The sequence below is a fragment of the Quercus robur genome, chromosome 2 (assembly GCF_932294415.1).
Source record: "Quercus robur chromosome 2, dhQueRobu3.1, whole genome shotgun sequence".
NCBI lineage: Eukaryota > Viridiplantae > Streptophyta > Magnoliopsida > Fagales > Fagaceae > Quercus > Quercus robur.
This window is the reverse complement of record NC_065535.1, coordinates 93,805,737-93,823,485: the sequence shown is the minus strand read 5'-3', so window position 1 is coordinate 93,823,485 and position 17,749 is coordinate 93,805,737. Positions and strand designations below refer to the sequence as shown.

The following is a 17,749-nucleotide window of genomic DNA, read 5'->3' as shown; positions in this document are numbered from 1 at the left end:
CTGGCGAAGTAGTTTTCAAAATTATTTCTACAAATTTTCTGGCACTTTTGGCTTCTTGCTTCCATTTTACATGGCACATTTTGTCTCATTAGCCAAGTTGATAACAATTTGTGAAACGTGTGATTATTAAAATCAGTGAGCAAAGGGCAATAGAGTCCTCACCAATCCCAAATCCTCCAATAAACAAAAGTAAAGGGTGCCCCAGTTGACTACAACCCAAAAGAAAAAAAATTTTGAAATAAACAAATGTGAAAAATTAGAAAAAGAGAAGCAACAAACACAGTGTGGGGTTGGGTTGGGATGAGCTGTACTACTGCATTAGATGCTTTATCTGATGCTCTCACCTGTGTTGTCTAGCTGCTTGCTACTCTGGACACGTATATTTACCAATAAGCCACTACTCTCACAAGCAAAACCCAGTTCTTTATTCACATTTTTTAAACCTTAATTTACATAACTAATTAGCATTTGCTAGTCACTGTTCAAACTTCAAAGTTTACCACATATAATGCTTTTATGGACTAGGGTTTCTACATGAGAATAGGAAAAAGAAAATCCTTCTGTATATTATGGACTGCAGAAACTGTTGCACCACGGCATGTGAAAGAAAGAGTAGCTACTGTAAAAAATTGCAGTATGTTTTTTGAAATTTTCAAGGTCATTTTTTTCTGGACATGAACATCTATTTTTGTAAGTTGGGGCACTTCATGTAACTTAGAAGACAATATTGACCCAATTCAAGAGTTTTCAGACGACTTTGGTCAAAAAGCATTGAAGGACAAGTTTGGTTTTTCATAGATGAGTTTCTGGATTATACATGTAAGAACTAAAAAGTGCTCCAACAAGTTTTCTACTTTTCTCTACTGGGTTTTTACTAGGGTAGTAAATAGTATATTTGTGTTGTGTAAACAAACAAAGGCCAATTTTTGACATTCCTTTTACGAGACCCCACGAGTGGGCTTCTGGCTTCTGCTACTTTTTTCCTCTCCCAGTTCTCTCTCTCTGTCTCTCTCTCTCTAAAGCCTCTTATTACTTAACCTACTCTTTCTCTCTCTTGCAGCTCAGGAAGACAACAGTCAATCCCAAACCAAGAAAGAACCCCACAAACTCTTAGTCCTAGTAAGGTCCAAACTCCAAACCCTGCAAAAAAAATTTAGACCCTTTTTCTTTCTCTCTCTAAAACAATAGGGTTATTAAGAGAAACAAAGAAAGATAGATGGGGTTGATGAATCACACTTGAACCCAACCAAAAAAAAGAAGACCCATCAAACCCCACCCCTTATCCCCACTCCCCCACATCCCCACCAAATGGAACTAACAGATTTGCAAACCAACAAACAAAACAACAACAACCCTCACCACCATCACCACCACCACCACAACCACAATCAAAACCAACACCAACACCACCTCCACCAAAATCAGTCCTCTTCTCATCTTCCAATATCTTTTGATGGCAGATCAGGAGGACCACCCTTCATGGGCTCAATCTCCATCCAAGCTGGACTCACCTCCACAACTCATGGTGGTGCCTCTTCCTCCTCTTCCTCTCTATCCACTTCCTCCTCCTCCCCTTCCTCTTCTTCCTCCTCCACTTCCACCTCCATAGACGCTTCCCTCGCCATCGCCACCAGATCCGACTCACACCCCTCAACCCGATCCGTTCCCTTACTCGACTCCATAAAAAAGAACCCATCTCCATCACAACAGCCTCAACAGCAACAATTGACAATTGCAACAATTGCTACGACCGCCACTGCAACGACAACAACAGCTATTACAACAACCATAACACCAACAGCCAAGCGATCCACAAAAGACCGACACACGAAAGTAGATGGCAGAGGTCGCCGTATCCGAATGCCAGCCACTTGTGCCGCGAGAGTCTTCCAATTGACAAGAGAATTAGGCCACAAGTCCGATGGCGAAACCATAGAGTGGCTGTTACAACAAGCTGAACCAGCAATTATCGCCGCAACAGGTACTGGTACAATCCCAGCAAATTTTTCCACTCTCAACGTCTCGCTTCGTAGCAGTGGCTCTACTCTCTCAGCTCCTCCTTCAAAATCAGCACCTCATTCTTTTCATGGCGCTTTGGCTCTTGCCCACCATCCTTACCATGAAGAAGGGTTTACTCATCCAGCTTTCTTAGGCTTTCATCAACACCAACAGCAACAACAGCACCAGCAGCATCTAATGACAGCAGATCAAATAGCAGAAGCGCTTCCGAGTGGTGGTGGTGACAGTGGTGGAGGTGGAGATTCTACTGAGAATTACATGAGAAAGCGGTTTAGAGAAGATCTATTCAAAGAAGATACTCAACCAAATGAAAGTGGTGCTAGTGGTAGTGGCGGTGGTGGTGATGATGAGTCTCCAAATAAATATTCCAAGAGTGGCTTACAAATATCCAAACAGCAACAACAACAGGATTCTGTTACGGCAGGATCTTCGGGGTTGCTTAGGCCTTCGAATATCCTGCCAGCCACTGCCATGTGGGCAGTGGCGCCAGCACCAACTAGCGGTACCGGCAGCACGTTCTGGATGCTGCCAGTCACCGCTGGTGGTAGCGGTGGACCATCCGTGGCCACCGCTACTTCTGGTGCTGGTCCATCAGAATCTTCTCACATGTGGACTTTCCCAGCAGCAACGAGTGGGAACACATTGCAAGCGCCATTGCATTTTATGCCGAGGCTTAATTTTCCGGGCAGTCTTGAATTCCAGCAAGGGAATAATAGTAATAGAGGGAGTCCTTTGCAATTGGGTTCTATGTTAATGCCACAGCAACAACAACAACAACCTTCTCAGCATCTTGGACTAGGAATGTCTGAGTCAAATTTGGGAATGTTGGCTGCTCTAAATGCTTACTCTAGAGGTGGATTGAATATGAATTCTGATCATCAGCAAAATCATCCTTTGGAGCATCATCATCATCATCATCATCAACAACAACACCAGCAGCCTCAAGCTACTGATAGTGGAGATGAAGACCCAGAAAATTCTCAGTGACAATTCTGAATTAAATACGAGTTGGGTTAGTTGCTCTTATACTATTTATTATGTACACCAAAAAAAGAAAAAAAGAAAAAAAAGACAGCTTGGTTTTCTTTCTTTTTTTTTTTTTTACATTTCATTCTATGGGAGATGGAGCTAGAGGTTGTTGGCTTTGTTTTGCAGATTTGGAAGTTGGGTTTGTTTTGCAAATGGATCATCGTCGTCTGTGAGTGAAGAGAGATTCCTAGTTCTCATTGTAGTGTCCTTTGAATTTTTTGAGTTTTTTTTTTTTTTTTTTTTTTTTTTTTTTTTGGGATTTTACTAGATTGATGTGAAGTTTGAGATGTAATTTGTTAGTTTGGTCCAAAGGGACTAGAGGAAACAGGCAGAGAGATTGTATAGGAGGATCAATATTTGTTCGTGTTTGTTTACTAGTATTGCTATTTGCTTTGTTTGTATGAGAAAATGGTAAAAAAGCAAAATGAAAAACGAGCAAAAGGAATTGAAAGTTATTTGAACAAAAATCTTTTGAGTTGTATTTTTAATCTTTTTGAGCTGTATGGGAAGATAAATACTAAATAGAAAAAAATGCATGTGAAGTATGAACTCTCATAGAAATGGAAAAGGAGCAGATAGGACAATGAAAGAAACTCGGCAGCGAACTAATCCTATATATGTATGTGAGAGAGAAAGAAAGAGAGCCATTACGTACAAATATTTACCATCACTTTCTCACTGTTGCTGTAGAGACGGTCCTAACTCCAAAAAGCCAAAGGGTATGTCTGTTGGCTTTACCTCCTACTTTTTATTTTTCACCCCTTCTCCTCCGCATTGTAAAGAGTAAAAACTATTCTCTGCATGTAATTTTTTGTACTTTGTTGGAGTATTATATATGGTAGTATTTTGAATTTTTTTTTTTAAATATATATATATATATATATGGTAGTATTTTTAGTTTTTAGGCTAAACCTAATTTGGTCATTCAGCCATCAAACGCGGTTTAATTTTATCTCACATTTATAAATTATGTTCAATTTTGGTTCCTCAAATTTTGAAATCAAGTTAATTTAACCCATTTAAGTACTCATCTTTGTTAAAATTTTGACGGGATTATTTGTGAGCCCTTATTAGTAAAGCAATGCTCCAAAAAGATATAAAGTAACCTGTAGTGTGGATCTAACTCGAGTAAGAAGTATTGTGCATTTGTAATGTGTTTTTGTGTTAGAGTTGCTTTCCCTCTCCTTTGTGGATATGTGTGTTTGTTTTTCAAAAAAAAAAAAAAAAACTCAAGTAAGAAATCTACTCCAAAAGACTAGGAAAAGAAGAGCGTTGATCTACTATCTCTGACTGCGCATCCCATTGGAGCCTAAGAATTAGGCTAATTTCATCCATTTGTCTCATTTTCGTTAACACTTTGACTGGAATGTTTGATCATAGTATTGATGAAAGTAGTTATAAAGTGTGTGCAACTAACATGTGTTCCATTTGTCAGGTTACAAAATACTGTTAAAGAATTTTAACGGAAAGTTCAAACGATGAAATTGACTTAATTTTGAGAATTAAAGATCAAAATCGACACAATTAATAGTCAAGAACAAAAATGGACTAACCTGTTTGTTGAATGAAGAAAGTGAATTTTGCTTAATGGTTGAATGACTGGAGTTAATAATATGACTTATATTTTTAAGTTGGTAGAAAAGTAGTAGAATAGTAATAGTTGATGGATGGGAGAATTCAGTCGTTACCTAATAAATAATTGAAGAAGATATAATTACAGCTTTTCAATTTGAATGACTAATATAAAATCTTGCCCAAATTTTAAGGATCAAAATATATTTTATCTTTGTGATTTTCAGTTAGCTCAATTGGTAAAGTTTTTTATGGTTGAATAAGAGATTTGAGATTCAATTCTCGTTTACATCAAAAATTGATTGGTGTCTCTTTATCATTAAGAGCGGACACCATAAGTTGAAACTCTCTAAATATATATAATCCTAACAAATACTATATCTATACTAGAATATTGTTGGCCCCTTAAAATCATAAAAAAAGGAAGAATATTTTTTGGCTGCTTTCCTAGTCCCTAATTTTTTTTAGGCATGTACTGATTTCTTTTAAGGCAGACTCACATATTTTAGATATCTCCCTGATTTTCAGCCTTTTGGAAGATTACATCATTACAATACTTGGACGGTGGATTGTTTAATACTTACCACCATTTTTAAACACAAAGTTATTAATCAACATAAGAAATTCTGAAAAATCTTTTGGATTTTGTAAAAATTATATCAAAAATAAAAATAAAAACAAATTAATGAAGTGGATAATAACTATGCGCTAAACCCAAAAGTCGATATTCAAGTAATAGCCCAATAATAATGTTATATTTTGCAAGATTGTAATGTCCCATATTACCAATTTTTATTGCTTAATCATTATTCTCATTTATATATGTTTACATGCTCCTTTGAGTTGTTGGTACTGTTTCTTGAATTTACACCTTGGTCTCCCTATTTTGTTTTCTTTCCCCCTTTTTTTTGGGCACCGATTTTCTTTCCCTTGTTAAAGCATCCATCACATCAGTGAGAAAAAGATTGGGTATCTATATAGATAAGAAGCATTTATTATAGGGGCATCAATGTAGATAAGAAGCATATACTTATAATATAAGGCGATTCCTTTTACCAAATTCTTGAGCATTTTAAAACTTAAAAAAATGGAAAGAATTTTAATATGTTACACCCTTGCCACATCTAGTTTTGGGCAACTATGATGGAAATCATTACATGCTACTAAAATTTCTGCATCTTGTAGCCAAATTTGGATACTGATAAGATCTTAAATCTATATACAGCTTAATAACCAGTCCATTTACATGTGCATAAAAATCAGATCTAAAAGAACTTAGCTAAGTGCAAGACAGGTATATTCAAATGCTTCCAATAGAGAGGTTCTTAGTTCTAGTTATGTTCTTTTTAGTATCAAAGATAAGATTTTGTATTGAAAATTACAATGATTCTCCCTTTTTAAGTCTTGTATTGATTTAAAAGGAAAAACAACAATCCTTTAAGAGTGAGGCTTATAGATATCTCAACGAAATAATTGCATTTGTTGTTTTCTGTTTCACATCGACCAATAATGCTGCGGATCTTGGATTTTTCTTTCAACACTCACAAAACCTTCCCTAATTGACAATAAGTTCCCCTATCACACTTGTAAAAGCACCCTTCAAAGCTTCTAAGTTAAAAAAACAAAAAACAAAAAATTGAACATTATAGATTATATAATTAATAATTATATGTAAACTAAAATAAATATTTCAATAATTATAATTATAATTAAAATTGAATAATAAAATGGATAGTTAAAATAAAAGAAAAAAAATACTCTAAATTACATTAACTAAAAAAATATGTATTATACTAGTTGGTTTAAACTTATTTAAACTTTAAAGGGTTTAAAGTTTAAACTTTAAGCTATACATGAAGGCATGGAGTTGGACTAAATTGCAAGCTTAAGTCAACCCACCCCCTATTTTCATTTATAGGCACTAGTTTTTGAGTTGTATAATAGACAAAACATAACTTTCATATCCTTTTCTCAAGAAAAAAAAATTATAAAAAAAGAAAAAAGAAAAAGGATTTGTGTCATTGTGCAAAGCATATTCACATATTTAGTTCATAAACCTTTCCCGCCTCCATTTTTTTATGACATCGGCTAGTGTTCCACTAATCCGCAATTTCCGCGACCAAAAAGCTACAATTGGGATTATTATATTCTTAACTTTCTAATTAACAAAACAAATATAATAAAAGTACACATTTTGACCTTTATAATAATTCTAATTATATAAAAAAAAAATAGATGTAATTATTAAAAGTGATATGCGTTAGGAGTACAAAAATTTCATAACTGAATTTAAGTAACAAGCTTTTAATAGTAAATTAAAAAACGACATTAGTGGTGGATCCAAATAGAACCAATAACAATTTATCACTATAAAAATATTATGTTTGAGTAGTGTTTTAAAATATTATTCTCTCTTATCGTGTTTGTTAAAATAATTAGTATTAAAAAAAAAAAACTGATTAGGGAAAGGACATATAGAGGTGGGTGATGATGATGATGATCGTGAGTGATCTGTAAAGTGAATTGACGGCTAGGATGATTCTGTCTTGGCTGGCTCCATGGTCATGAGTCATGAAGCTATAGTATTTAGATATACTTGATTTTGGAATAAATAAAAGTTCCACGCGCTTCACGTGCTCCAATCATGGAGATCATAAGTGCGGATTTGGTAATTGTGGACAGCGATAGAGCGCGTGGACTTTAAAAAGAAAAAAAACACACGCACACACAGGTGACATTCCCATACTATACATACACCTTCATTCCCTCTCAAAATCTTTGCCCTCACTTTTCAAGATTTTTTTTTTTTTTTTTTTAATCTTTTGGATGTTAAATTATTAACCGCGTTATTCTGAGACTATGCTATTTGTCACAACTTAATATAGTAATTGATTATGATTTATGAGTGATATACAATTTATTTTCACATGGACTTACAATTTTCTCTTTTACTCACAAATAATCATTTTTAAATTAGTGGATTTTAATTAATTCAATTGGTAAAATCTTTGATGGTTTAATTAAAAATCTGGAGTTTAATCCTTATCTACACTAAAAACCGATTGATGTCTTAGTCTAATAATAAAGAGCTATCATCAGAGAGAGACGCATAGGTTAAAACTCTCTAAAAAAAATCATTTTAAAATTGTGACGTAAAAGTAGTGTCTTTAAACTTTTTCAATTATTAATTGGTAAACATATGAACGGCTAATTAGTGTTTATATATATATATATATCGTTTGGTACATGACTATTTTATAAAATTTATTAAAAAAAATTATGATTATATTTGTTACAAACTTGAATTTGAATTATTTATTTAGTTATTTACTGTTAAGGTAGATTACAGAAACACCCAAAAGATTTGGTGTAAGCATATTGTTATACCCTATTTTTAAAAAAATGACATTGTGAATCCCTACTCCCAAAAAAATTGACACTTCGCACCAACCCAGACTCTTGAAGGTTACTCCCAAAGTAATTGACACTTTGCACCAACCCCAGACTCTTGAAGGAGAATCAGATGATTAAGAGGGTGTTTCTATTTAGAGACATTGAATTTTTAATTAAGCTTTGGCAAATGGAAACCAAGCAGAGGACGTATATTAACTTATAGAGATCGCTTTATGATAATTGTTTTTTGTTTTTTGTTTTTGTTTTTTTTTTTTTGTCAACAACGATAGGTTTTTTGAAATAGGCAAGATTTGAACACAAGTTCCTATTCGACAATTGTGGACTATTTCTTGAGCTAACTGAAATCCATAGCGTTAAGAAACTAAGAAAAGACAAAAAAGGCACAGTTTGAAAACAAAGATAATTGCAATGAGAAAGCAATGGTCATAACACCCTGTATGGTGGCAGAATTGCAATTCGGCCATCAATAGCTATCATTGAATGATTTTTTTCGTGATTAAATTTCTGTACATATGAAAGCTAACATACACAAGATACAGAATTAATTATTAAACCTCTATGCTGCTCCTATACTTTACCTCAAATTTCCATGCTTAGTTTATACTTTATATACACATTAGGCACAAAATTATCTGTATCCTGTCACACCATAACAAAATGAAATCATGGAATCCAGCTATCCTCTTGGAGTAAACTTTGGAGAGAACCAGCTATTAGGCATTTTGATTATTCTTTTCCCCCTCTATACGCAAGTTAGATGAACAATTTGCATCAGCATCACTGCATGCCTCCACCAAAGTTTCCTCTTGACTTTGGTTCACCATTTTTCTGAATGGCAAGTTAAAACATACATTAGAACACATTCTATATAAGGGAATTTTCTTCAGATATCAACAATAAAACTTACTGTTCATAAATTGTCTTAGCATTAGGCCAGAACTTCTTAATGTGCCTTAATTTCTTGAGTTTTGTCTTGGGGTTTCAAAGGCAAGAGAGACAACACCCGCAGCCTGCAGAACAAGGCCAATCAAGACATGCGGAAAACATTGGTCTCATAATATAAGATTCAAACAATGCCAAATTTCCTTTTTGAAGCACTACAGAATATCAAATCAATGAGAACGAATCTTGTTGCACTATAAACAAGATAGTAGCATGAATTTCATCAGGTGCTTTGCAGATATATGATCTTTCAGCACATTTGCACTAGTCTAAAACTATAGTCTTTTGTATCTCAAAAATCAATGTTTTCCCAGGTACTTCTATTTATTTTCTTAAATAACATGTCATATCTAAATGAGTATTGTAAGCTTCCAGGAATAATTGGCCCAGGCCAATAACTAGACCCATATTAGCAAAAGTATAGAAGTTTGAGTAATATGACCATAACTAAAGAAGAAGAATCAAGCAGCAGAGTACCTAGAGCTTCAGTATTTGTAGAACAGTCACTTGGTAGGAACACTTTCTTTTTAGTTTGAAAGGGCTGTTCATTTAGTTGTGTTGGTAGATCTACTTTAATTTTGTTTTCTATTTTATTCTATCCAAGCCATAAATACTATACAGAAGAATAATTAGCTAAATAAGGACGCAAGAGTGTGTGTGTGTGTATGTGTGTGTGAGAGAGAGAGAGAGAGTCTCTCGAAAATGGATTGAGCCACTCAAGCCTGGCTTATAATTGGGTCAATTAAAGGGTTCTCAGATCAGTCATTAGATGAATGGGCCATATGGCCAATCTACTATATGATCACTTTTTTAAAAAAGTAAGGTCTTTGTCCCCTCTCTCTCTCTCTCCCCTCTCTCTCTCTCTTGATTGGAAGCTATCAAGATAAGTCAATCTAGACTTGACATGGTGGCCAAAGTAGGTAGCAAGCAGAGAGGGACGGCGTATTTGGAGGGAAAGGTAGTATCAGATTAGGTTTTGAGGCATATGCAAGGCTTCAGAAAATTTTCAGATGTCCTGATTGAAGGATTCAAGGAACAGGCCATGTGCCTGTTATGCAGAAATAGCACAAAATTGGAGAAAAAGGGAGAGACCAGGGGTTAAACAACTAGGTCTGGGTCCTTTGACCAGGTGTACCAGAGAGCTTTAGAATCAGGCATCTTCCACTAATTATGATGCTAGAAAGGAAGGGGTGAACAGGAGGAAAGAGAAGGCTTGGGCTTTTTAGATAACCAAAATAATTTATGCATTATTTCTTGCAATGCTAGTGGCGTTGGATTATTTCTTGGTAACAGTGCCATACTAATGAATGAATGGTGATATCAGATAAAAAGAATCCACTCCATTCCAAGAATATCACAAATCAAGATAATTATGCCTAAGAAATTCTATAAAGCCCACAGTATTTTAGAACACATTTCCTAATGTTCCATCAATTCAACAGAGAAGAATTCCATTGACAAGACAAACTTATCCAAATAAGAGCGGTTTTTTCCATCTACAGCACATCAGAAAATAAACATTGTTATAGAATTTTGTACATTCACACAATACTTTTATAATTTATTCTTTTGCTCCTTTGAGGTGGGGCAGCTGCCTGACAGAAATTATCCACCAAATTGCCTACGACTAAGAGACCTGACAAAAGAAAATTTTCTAATCTAGTTGCCTTGTTTACATCATAGGTAAACCGCAAAATGGAAGCCTATACTCTATACTTCCAAAAGAAAAAGATATAAATAGTTGCTATTGACTCAATAGCAACTATTTATATTGACCCACAAAATAGGAGGTGATTATGAGGTGCTCAAATAATATCTGAACTGGACCATTGTATCTATAACAAATCAAAACATAACTTTTTTTGAGCATAGAGACAACAGATAGAGAGGATAGCTTACGACAAACTGTCAGCTGCGTAAAATATTGGAAGCCTTCCCAATCCAACACCTCTCCATTTTCTTCTTGGAAAAGAAATATCCTGCTCAGCGCCTGAGCAAGTTGCAGCCAGAACAAACTGAAAAACACAACAGTCACACGCATTAATGAAGAAAATATAGAAGCACATTTGAACTTAAGTAAAGAGGAAAATTCTTTAAATTTAACAGTTAACAGAAAAGGAAAGTGATTGTACCAGCGGAAAGAGTACAGCCATAACCCCATAGCTCACAAGAGGTGAGACGAAGAAAATAGCCAGAACACAGGGGCTTCCTGGAAAAAAATTAAGGAAAATAATGACCACAATCCTGAACATGCGAAAGAAAAACAAACAGAAAGTATGTAGGACCTCTTATGTTCCCACAGCATTGTTTGGTGCAAACAATGAAATTTGAGACATCACTGAGATCACTTTTTGTATGCATAGATCTAATTTGCTTTGTAATGCACTAAACATTAACTTAGAAGTTCTTATAAAAATTACTTTTAGATTTTCCTTTTTCCGTCAACTGTGCCACTCACTCCTTTAAAACAACCAGACTATCCTCTTCTTCAATCACTGCTCCTCCAGCTCATGAGTCATGAAGGAGAAACAACATTGTTCAAAAAGGGCCACCAGAGTCAGATTCAATATATTGTATCATAAAACTGCAAAACACCTGTATGATGTCCTCAGTCCTCACTAACCATCAGAATCTCATAGGTAAATCATTTATGAGACTGACCTAGCCAGGTGAAAAGCTTTGTGTTCTGAAGCTTATTCTTTTGAAATAATTGAAATCACATGTCAAATTTAGCATGGACTTTACCAACAAATCAAGAATATATTTGTATATATCTAAAAGAGTTCCTGATCATTGTATATTTCTACATGTTTATTCCTTCTTTCTTTCAAACGTATACATATTCCATCCACATCTCAAAATTACCAAATAAGATCTGTCCATTTGGAAAGAAACTTCACTTAAACATTATATGAAGTAAATATATGTGTTATAATACTGTTGGACAAACATGCACTTGTTAGGTAGTTCATTTTTCACAATTTGATATACCCTCAAATATTTTTATTGCTAACTAGAGAGTCTTTCAAGACTCAAGTATATCTTACAATACACAATAATTTAAGTCATGGTATGCAGCAATTCACTACAGAAAACAGTGATAATTAAAAAATTTATTAGATTCTAGGATTCCTCATACCCAATATTTGGTATTGATGACATTAACCAGTACATAAAGATTTTGATTAAAGCACACCATCATTCCAAATACTTGACTAAACTACTCATGTCAACTACTCAATCTTCCTTTATCAGCATTGTGGAAGCTGGTGCGTACAGTTATCAAGTCAGCTTCAATTTCTAACCATTAAGCCACATTACTAAGAACTCGGGGTTTGCTTCTAAGATCAGTACTCAAAAGAGTTTTTCATATCAGAAACCATAAAGCAAGCAAATAAAGAGAACCCAGGTGTACCTGAGCAACATATTTTGCCATGTGAAACTAAAAGGTGCACTAAAGCAAATCAAACTAAGCAATTGATTTGACTGAAAAGTAATTTACCAAAACCCGCAAAAAATGCCCAGTTGGATTCAAAGTAGTCCAGTCTTTTGTCCAAAGCCACTTCAGAAAAATTCCATTTGTATCTAAAAGGTACAAAAGCTTAATTAGTAATTATCTAGCCAAATGCGAGTACAAGATATTGAACAACTGATTTAATGCATCACATACTCAAAACAGTAGTAGGCATACATCCAGGACAGGAGTAGGAAATTGATCGCTTTCCCTACATAAGGTATAAATCCTGTGGCAAAAACCTGCATATAATTCTCAAAAACTATCATGTCTGTAACCCAAAAAGTAAAGAGATAACAAATTGAAATGAGTTGTTGTAGATTATAAGCATTTCCAATGATACAATATGCTTAAAGAACTGCAAAACAAAAAATGCAGTAACAGGTTCATCAACAGGCAATAAATGTACAAAAACAGGCACACACAAAGAATATAATGATGTAAAGATATAGTTTACCTCCAGGAAGAAAAAACTCAAAAGAATAACTGAAAACACCTGCTCTCCTATCCCAACCATGACACTGAACAAGAATAAAAAAAATCTTTAAGATTTTATTGTAAATCATTTGTGATTTGTAAATAAGTTCCTGCAATTGGCAGCAAAGAATCCATTTTAAAAACCAATCCATTTGTTATTTGTGATTAAGTGCATGCAATCAGCAGTAATTAATAAATTTAAAACACCATTAATAGGAATTTTACCCGCCCAGGCCAGCTAGTCTTTCCGTATGAGCTGTACTTTGTGCAGTCAATGTCTCGCTTGGGCTTGACGGTTCCACTACAGAGGACCCAGATCTCCCCATTGCGGCAAAACCAAACTTGGCAATGTCATTGTACCTGGATGAAGAATAGTACAGTTTCGGATTAGGGAAGACAACAAATTAAGCCTTAGAGGGGATGCCTAGGGAAAAATGAATTAGGGGGGAAAGAAACTTGCTCTGGTATAAAAAAATTAGGCTGAGAAACTAATATTAACTCAGATAATCTAATTCTCTCTTTCTACTCAACTGATGATGTAACAAGTTGTGATTAGAAACCAAGCAAAATCCCAGATTCCTCGTAATGAGATTAAACATTTATATTCAGTTCATATAACAGTGCATGACCATAAACATTCAAAGATGCAAGGTGAGGCATATCTAGGTCCAACTCATAGCTATAGGCACCAAGCTGAAACAATCAGAGATATACATAAAGCAAAGAACATAGCCATGACAAGGGAAACAGTACCAGAGACTGCTTAGAATTAAGCTGAACATGTATAATGGGTAGAACCAAAAGACCTGCAAGTAATAATTACATAAAATGATCAGGGCCACTGAAAGCAACGGAAGAAATTGAAAGAGAAATAAGTTCTTTAACATGGAAACAAAAGCTACAGATAAACATATGGTGTCATCACCTGCATATTTCAACAAGTTATGTCCAATATGCTGTTTTATTCTAACCTCCTTATTAAGGAAAACAAACTTTAAGAATACTATGACTCTCTTTCAAAATAGGGGAAATGGGTTGGGGGTGTATAGCCTCATTAGAAATTTGGAACACAATAAATCTATGATAATCATATCTGAGAATATATATATTCGTTGGATAAGCAGGGTTTTATAGTTTTACAAGAAATTCAAAGTATTAGAAGGTAGAAAATTATAAAGGGAGGAGAAATATCCACAAGACTAGAGAAAAGTGTGACAGCAAAAGTCAGATCAGCACTGAAACCAATGGGATGGCTTAGACTAGTTTGTTTTGTTATTTTTTATGATCAAGTCCAGATGTAGTCATTTTAATTTGTTAGAAACTTGTTTGTCAATCAGAATATAGGAATAGTTTCTGTGTAACAATTACAGCCACTTTCAACTTTGTATGTAACCTTTAACAAACACCTAGAGCGGTAACAACAATGAAGATCAAAATATAGTTTGGTAGCTTGAAAAATCTTGAGTTTCTGTGATTTGTCTCAACCATGGTGGGTTTTTTTTTTTTTTTTTCTTCCATGATTCTTTATAAAATTATTAGTGAGAATTCCAAACCTCTTTCAAAGTTCTTCTGTGAGGCAACATGTCATTCCTGGTCAATTAGAACCTCAGCTTGGGACTCTAGATAGTGCATGGGAACTCTATTTTCATGTGCCCAAAGCTAAGAAAACATGTTTCTAGAAACTCATTTGATCATTACAAGAGTGGGCTGTTAAGAAATTTGAACTGGCTCATGCAGCCTATATGGGATTGTGCTTATTGGTATCTCAATTGGGGTTTTATGAGTAATATAGGCATTTGATTTGGGTTTCCAATATGTGCTCTTTTGCTTTTATGAATGATACGAATTAATCCAGCTTCCTGATATAAAAAATTTAATAAATACAATTGAAAATGCTCAACCAGTTTACATTCCTGCAATGATCATTACAAAAGTTACATGAGTGAGGGAATAAAATGATAATTATGTTACTTTCACTTACATAAAAGAGTTGTATCAGTCCAAGCCGCAAGACAGAATACAATTTTAAAATGCCGCCAAAAGAACATGGTACTTGAGTACTAATCTGTGAGCACTGATCAGGTAATATCCAGAAGAGCATTGGGATGACCACAGAATTTAGGACGATCATGCTGCACAGAGATATTGAAGATATTTAAATTATTTGATCGTAACATGCATGATACACTGCTACAACCAACAGAAGCATTACTACATAAACTAACACAGTATATTGAAATTGGGAAAAAAATGCTCAAACAACTGGAAATGGATATGAAAAGCAAGTTAGAAACCACCGGATAAATAAATTTCCACTTATTATACCAATTATAAAAAATAACACAAATATGAAGGCAACAAGTGGAACTTTTTTATTAGAGGCTACCCTCCACCCCAAAAAATATATAAAGCAATATTCAGTTAGATTTTTTTATACGTAAAAAGCATTTATTAATTATTGAAATCCCCTAGAGAGAAAATTTTAATGCCTAATACACATGAAATTTCTTGTCAAAGAGTATGAGGAATTTTTAATAGAATTTTCCATCACCTATGAAATGCTTGTGTCCAAAGTATTTTTAAGTTACAAGGGTTTGCTGTGTTTTCATTCATGTAATCAAGCTAGGGCATTGAGTCATTAGGATTTAATAAGCCTAAAAATATAAGCTTTCAGTTTCCTATGATTGACAATTGCTGCTTCTTCTTTTTCCGCTTTTTGTGTGTATTTTCTTGCCCCATTTAGATAGAAGTTGTCACCTAAGTGATGATCAAGTTCCATTTACCTCATGGGATGGCATTACAGCACAAGAAAGGACAGACCTTGTGAAGGGATCACAATTAGGGAAGATTTAACCTATATAAAAGCTACACTGCTAATCCCAGATATCTCTAGTATAAACTCTTTTGGGGGCGGGATTTCCTAGTATACTTATGTATACTTGAGACAAGAGCCTCATAGCTCAACTAGCACCTCCTGATGTTTCCAACAAAGATGTCCACGGTTCAAATCCCCCCTCTCCCAACTATCTATTATCAAACAATGCTTTATGTATACTTGTCTTTCACCCTCCCTTCTCTCTCTCTTAATAAAAAGTCTTCTTAATAAATGGCATTAGAACTTGGAACTCATAAACCCAGTCACACCTCTAAAATTAACAATACAAATGCAGGCTAAGACATGAATACGATAACACCTTGGAGAGACTCCAAAAGCACAAACCTATGTGTTTGGGCCAAATTATAATTATTTTTCCTCAACTACCACTTATCCTGTCCTTTAGACTAATCCAAGTTTGGAGCTTTATGATAAATTTTGTGCCATAGTTAATACAAAAACAACCCAATTGCTCAGCTTCTATTTTATGCACAAAGTATCACCCATTGTATTAAAAAACAAAAATTGAAACCAACCCAATTGAAATTTCTAACTAACTGAAATAATTGAATGCCCAAAATCAAAACTTTTATACAATTAAAGTATCTAAAGAGACTCAAAGAAATTTACCTTCCTAAGAAAATAAAACCATTCAGTAGAAAACATTGCCCTGTTCTGATCAAAAGCTTTCTCGACCTGCCAACAAACTTTTGCTTTTCAAAAATAGAAAGAAACAAATCCATAGACAGTAATTGAATATTTAAAGGACAAAAAAAAAAAAAAAAAATAAACACAAATTTGAGAGAGAGAGAGAGAGAGAGAGAAGGGACCTGAGGCAGAGAATGACGACGCGATGAAGATAACATGCTTCTTTGAAACCTTCGAGCCATAGCAGCGTCCCTTGCTTTAGTTTTGCGATACAAAGCTTCATTAACGGTTTCATGGCTTCCATTGAGAGAAAGAGCTAAAAGAGTTTTGGTGTTTGAGACAACCTGGGCTTTTTGTTTTGAGTTTTGAGTGTTTGACACTTTGACTATTAAATAAGTTACCTGGGGCTGGGGGTAGTGATAATATCACTGCTGAGTTCACTGATCTTTCAAAGATATATATACTGGTGGTGGTGGTGATGATGATGAGTGGGCCACGTGGACATGAGCAGTTCTAGGCAATTTGGTTTATAATTTTGCTACAAGGGATGATTACAAAATCCAACCCAACTCAACCCAATTAGTCATACTTATAATTTAGTGTGCTTAGGCCGGTCCAGTTGTTTAATTGAACCAATAAAACTTAGTAAGGCCTAAAGGTTTTCTTGCAACCTGTGCAACCCAAATGGGTAATTGTGATCTATCCGATTTTGTGATTTTAAATAAAATTACATTTATAGGTTCATTGTAGTACCTTTCTTTTTTATAAAATTTTTAAAGGATAATGAAAACAGAAATTTTATAATAAAATTGATGTTTGACTTCTCGATAAATACCAAGTTTCAAGTTTTAGTTCACATTGTAATCCATGAGATTAGATCAACTAATGAAATTGTAAGATATGTTTTTATTCCTCAAATATTAAGAAATATAATGCAATAAGATTTTATTTAGCAAATACTTTAGTATAATATGACATCCTCTAATTTTATGTATATTTTTTAGTGATGTTACTTGTGAAACCTAGAGTCTGAAATATATTAGGTGGCTTGTTTTTTAGACTTAATTTTAATTAATAATTTAGGTATGCCTATTTTTATCAATTTTCATATTTATTTTATGACTACTAAAACTTATGTATATAAAATTTTTATTTTCTATATAACTATGTGGTTCGTCTAGTGACTTATTGGTTGAACCAGTGACCTAATGACCTGGCCCTTAGACCGGGTTAAAGAATGGTCTGGGTTTAATAAATAT

At 34.3% G+C, this 17,749-nt stretch overlaps 2 protein-coding genes across 7 annotated transcripts; one reads left to right on the top strand and one right to left on the bottom strand.

Moving 5' to 3' along the window:
* The first annotated feature begins 949 nt into the window (after positions 1 to 949).
* On the top strand, positions 950 to 3,515 carry LOC126715928 (transcription factor TCP8-like). Its single transcript, XM_050416783.1, has 2 exons — positions 950 to 3,031; positions 3,175 to 3,515. Exon 1 carries the CDS (start codon positions 1,309 to 1,311, stop codon positions 3,004 to 3,006), a length of 1,698 nt encoding a protein of 565 aa, XP_050272740.1. The 5' UTR covers positions 950 to 1,308; the 3' UTR covers positions 3,007 to 3,031; positions 3,175 to 3,515.
* A 5,426-nt stretch (positions 3,516 to 8,941) lies between these two features.
* LOC126715927 (protein EI24 homolog) lies at positions 8,942 to 16,894 on the bottom strand. Of its 6 annotated transcripts, none has more exons than XM_050416781.1 (11): positions 16,673 to 16,886; positions 16,473 to 16,538; positions 14,949 to 15,099; positions 13,721 to 13,773; positions 13,193 to 13,327; positions 12,948 to 13,011; positions 12,668 to 12,732; positions 12,479 to 12,561; positions 11,109 to 11,185; positions 10,876 to 10,991; positions 8,942 to 9,044 (listed from the first exon to the last, which is right to left on the bottom strand). In XM_050416781.1, exons 1-11 carry the CDS (start codon positions 16,792 to 16,794, stop codon positions 8,978 to 8,980), a joined length of 999 nt encoding a protein of 332 aa, XP_050272738.1. In that variant the 5' UTR covers positions 16,795 to 16,886; the 3' UTR covers positions 8,942 to 8,977. The 6 variants fall into 6 exon arrangements, 3 of the variants coding, with proteins under 3 accessions (XP_050272738.1, XP_050272737.1, XP_050272739.1); XM_050416780.1 differs by having other exon boundaries at positions 12,647 to 12,732; positions 16,673 to 16,884; XR_007651957.1 differs by lacking the exon at positions 8,942 to 9,044 and adding an exon at positions 11,397 to 11,483 and having other exon boundaries at positions 10,890 to 10,991; positions 16,673 to 16,894.
* Between the last annotated feature and the right edge of the window lie 855 nt (positions 16,895 to 17,749).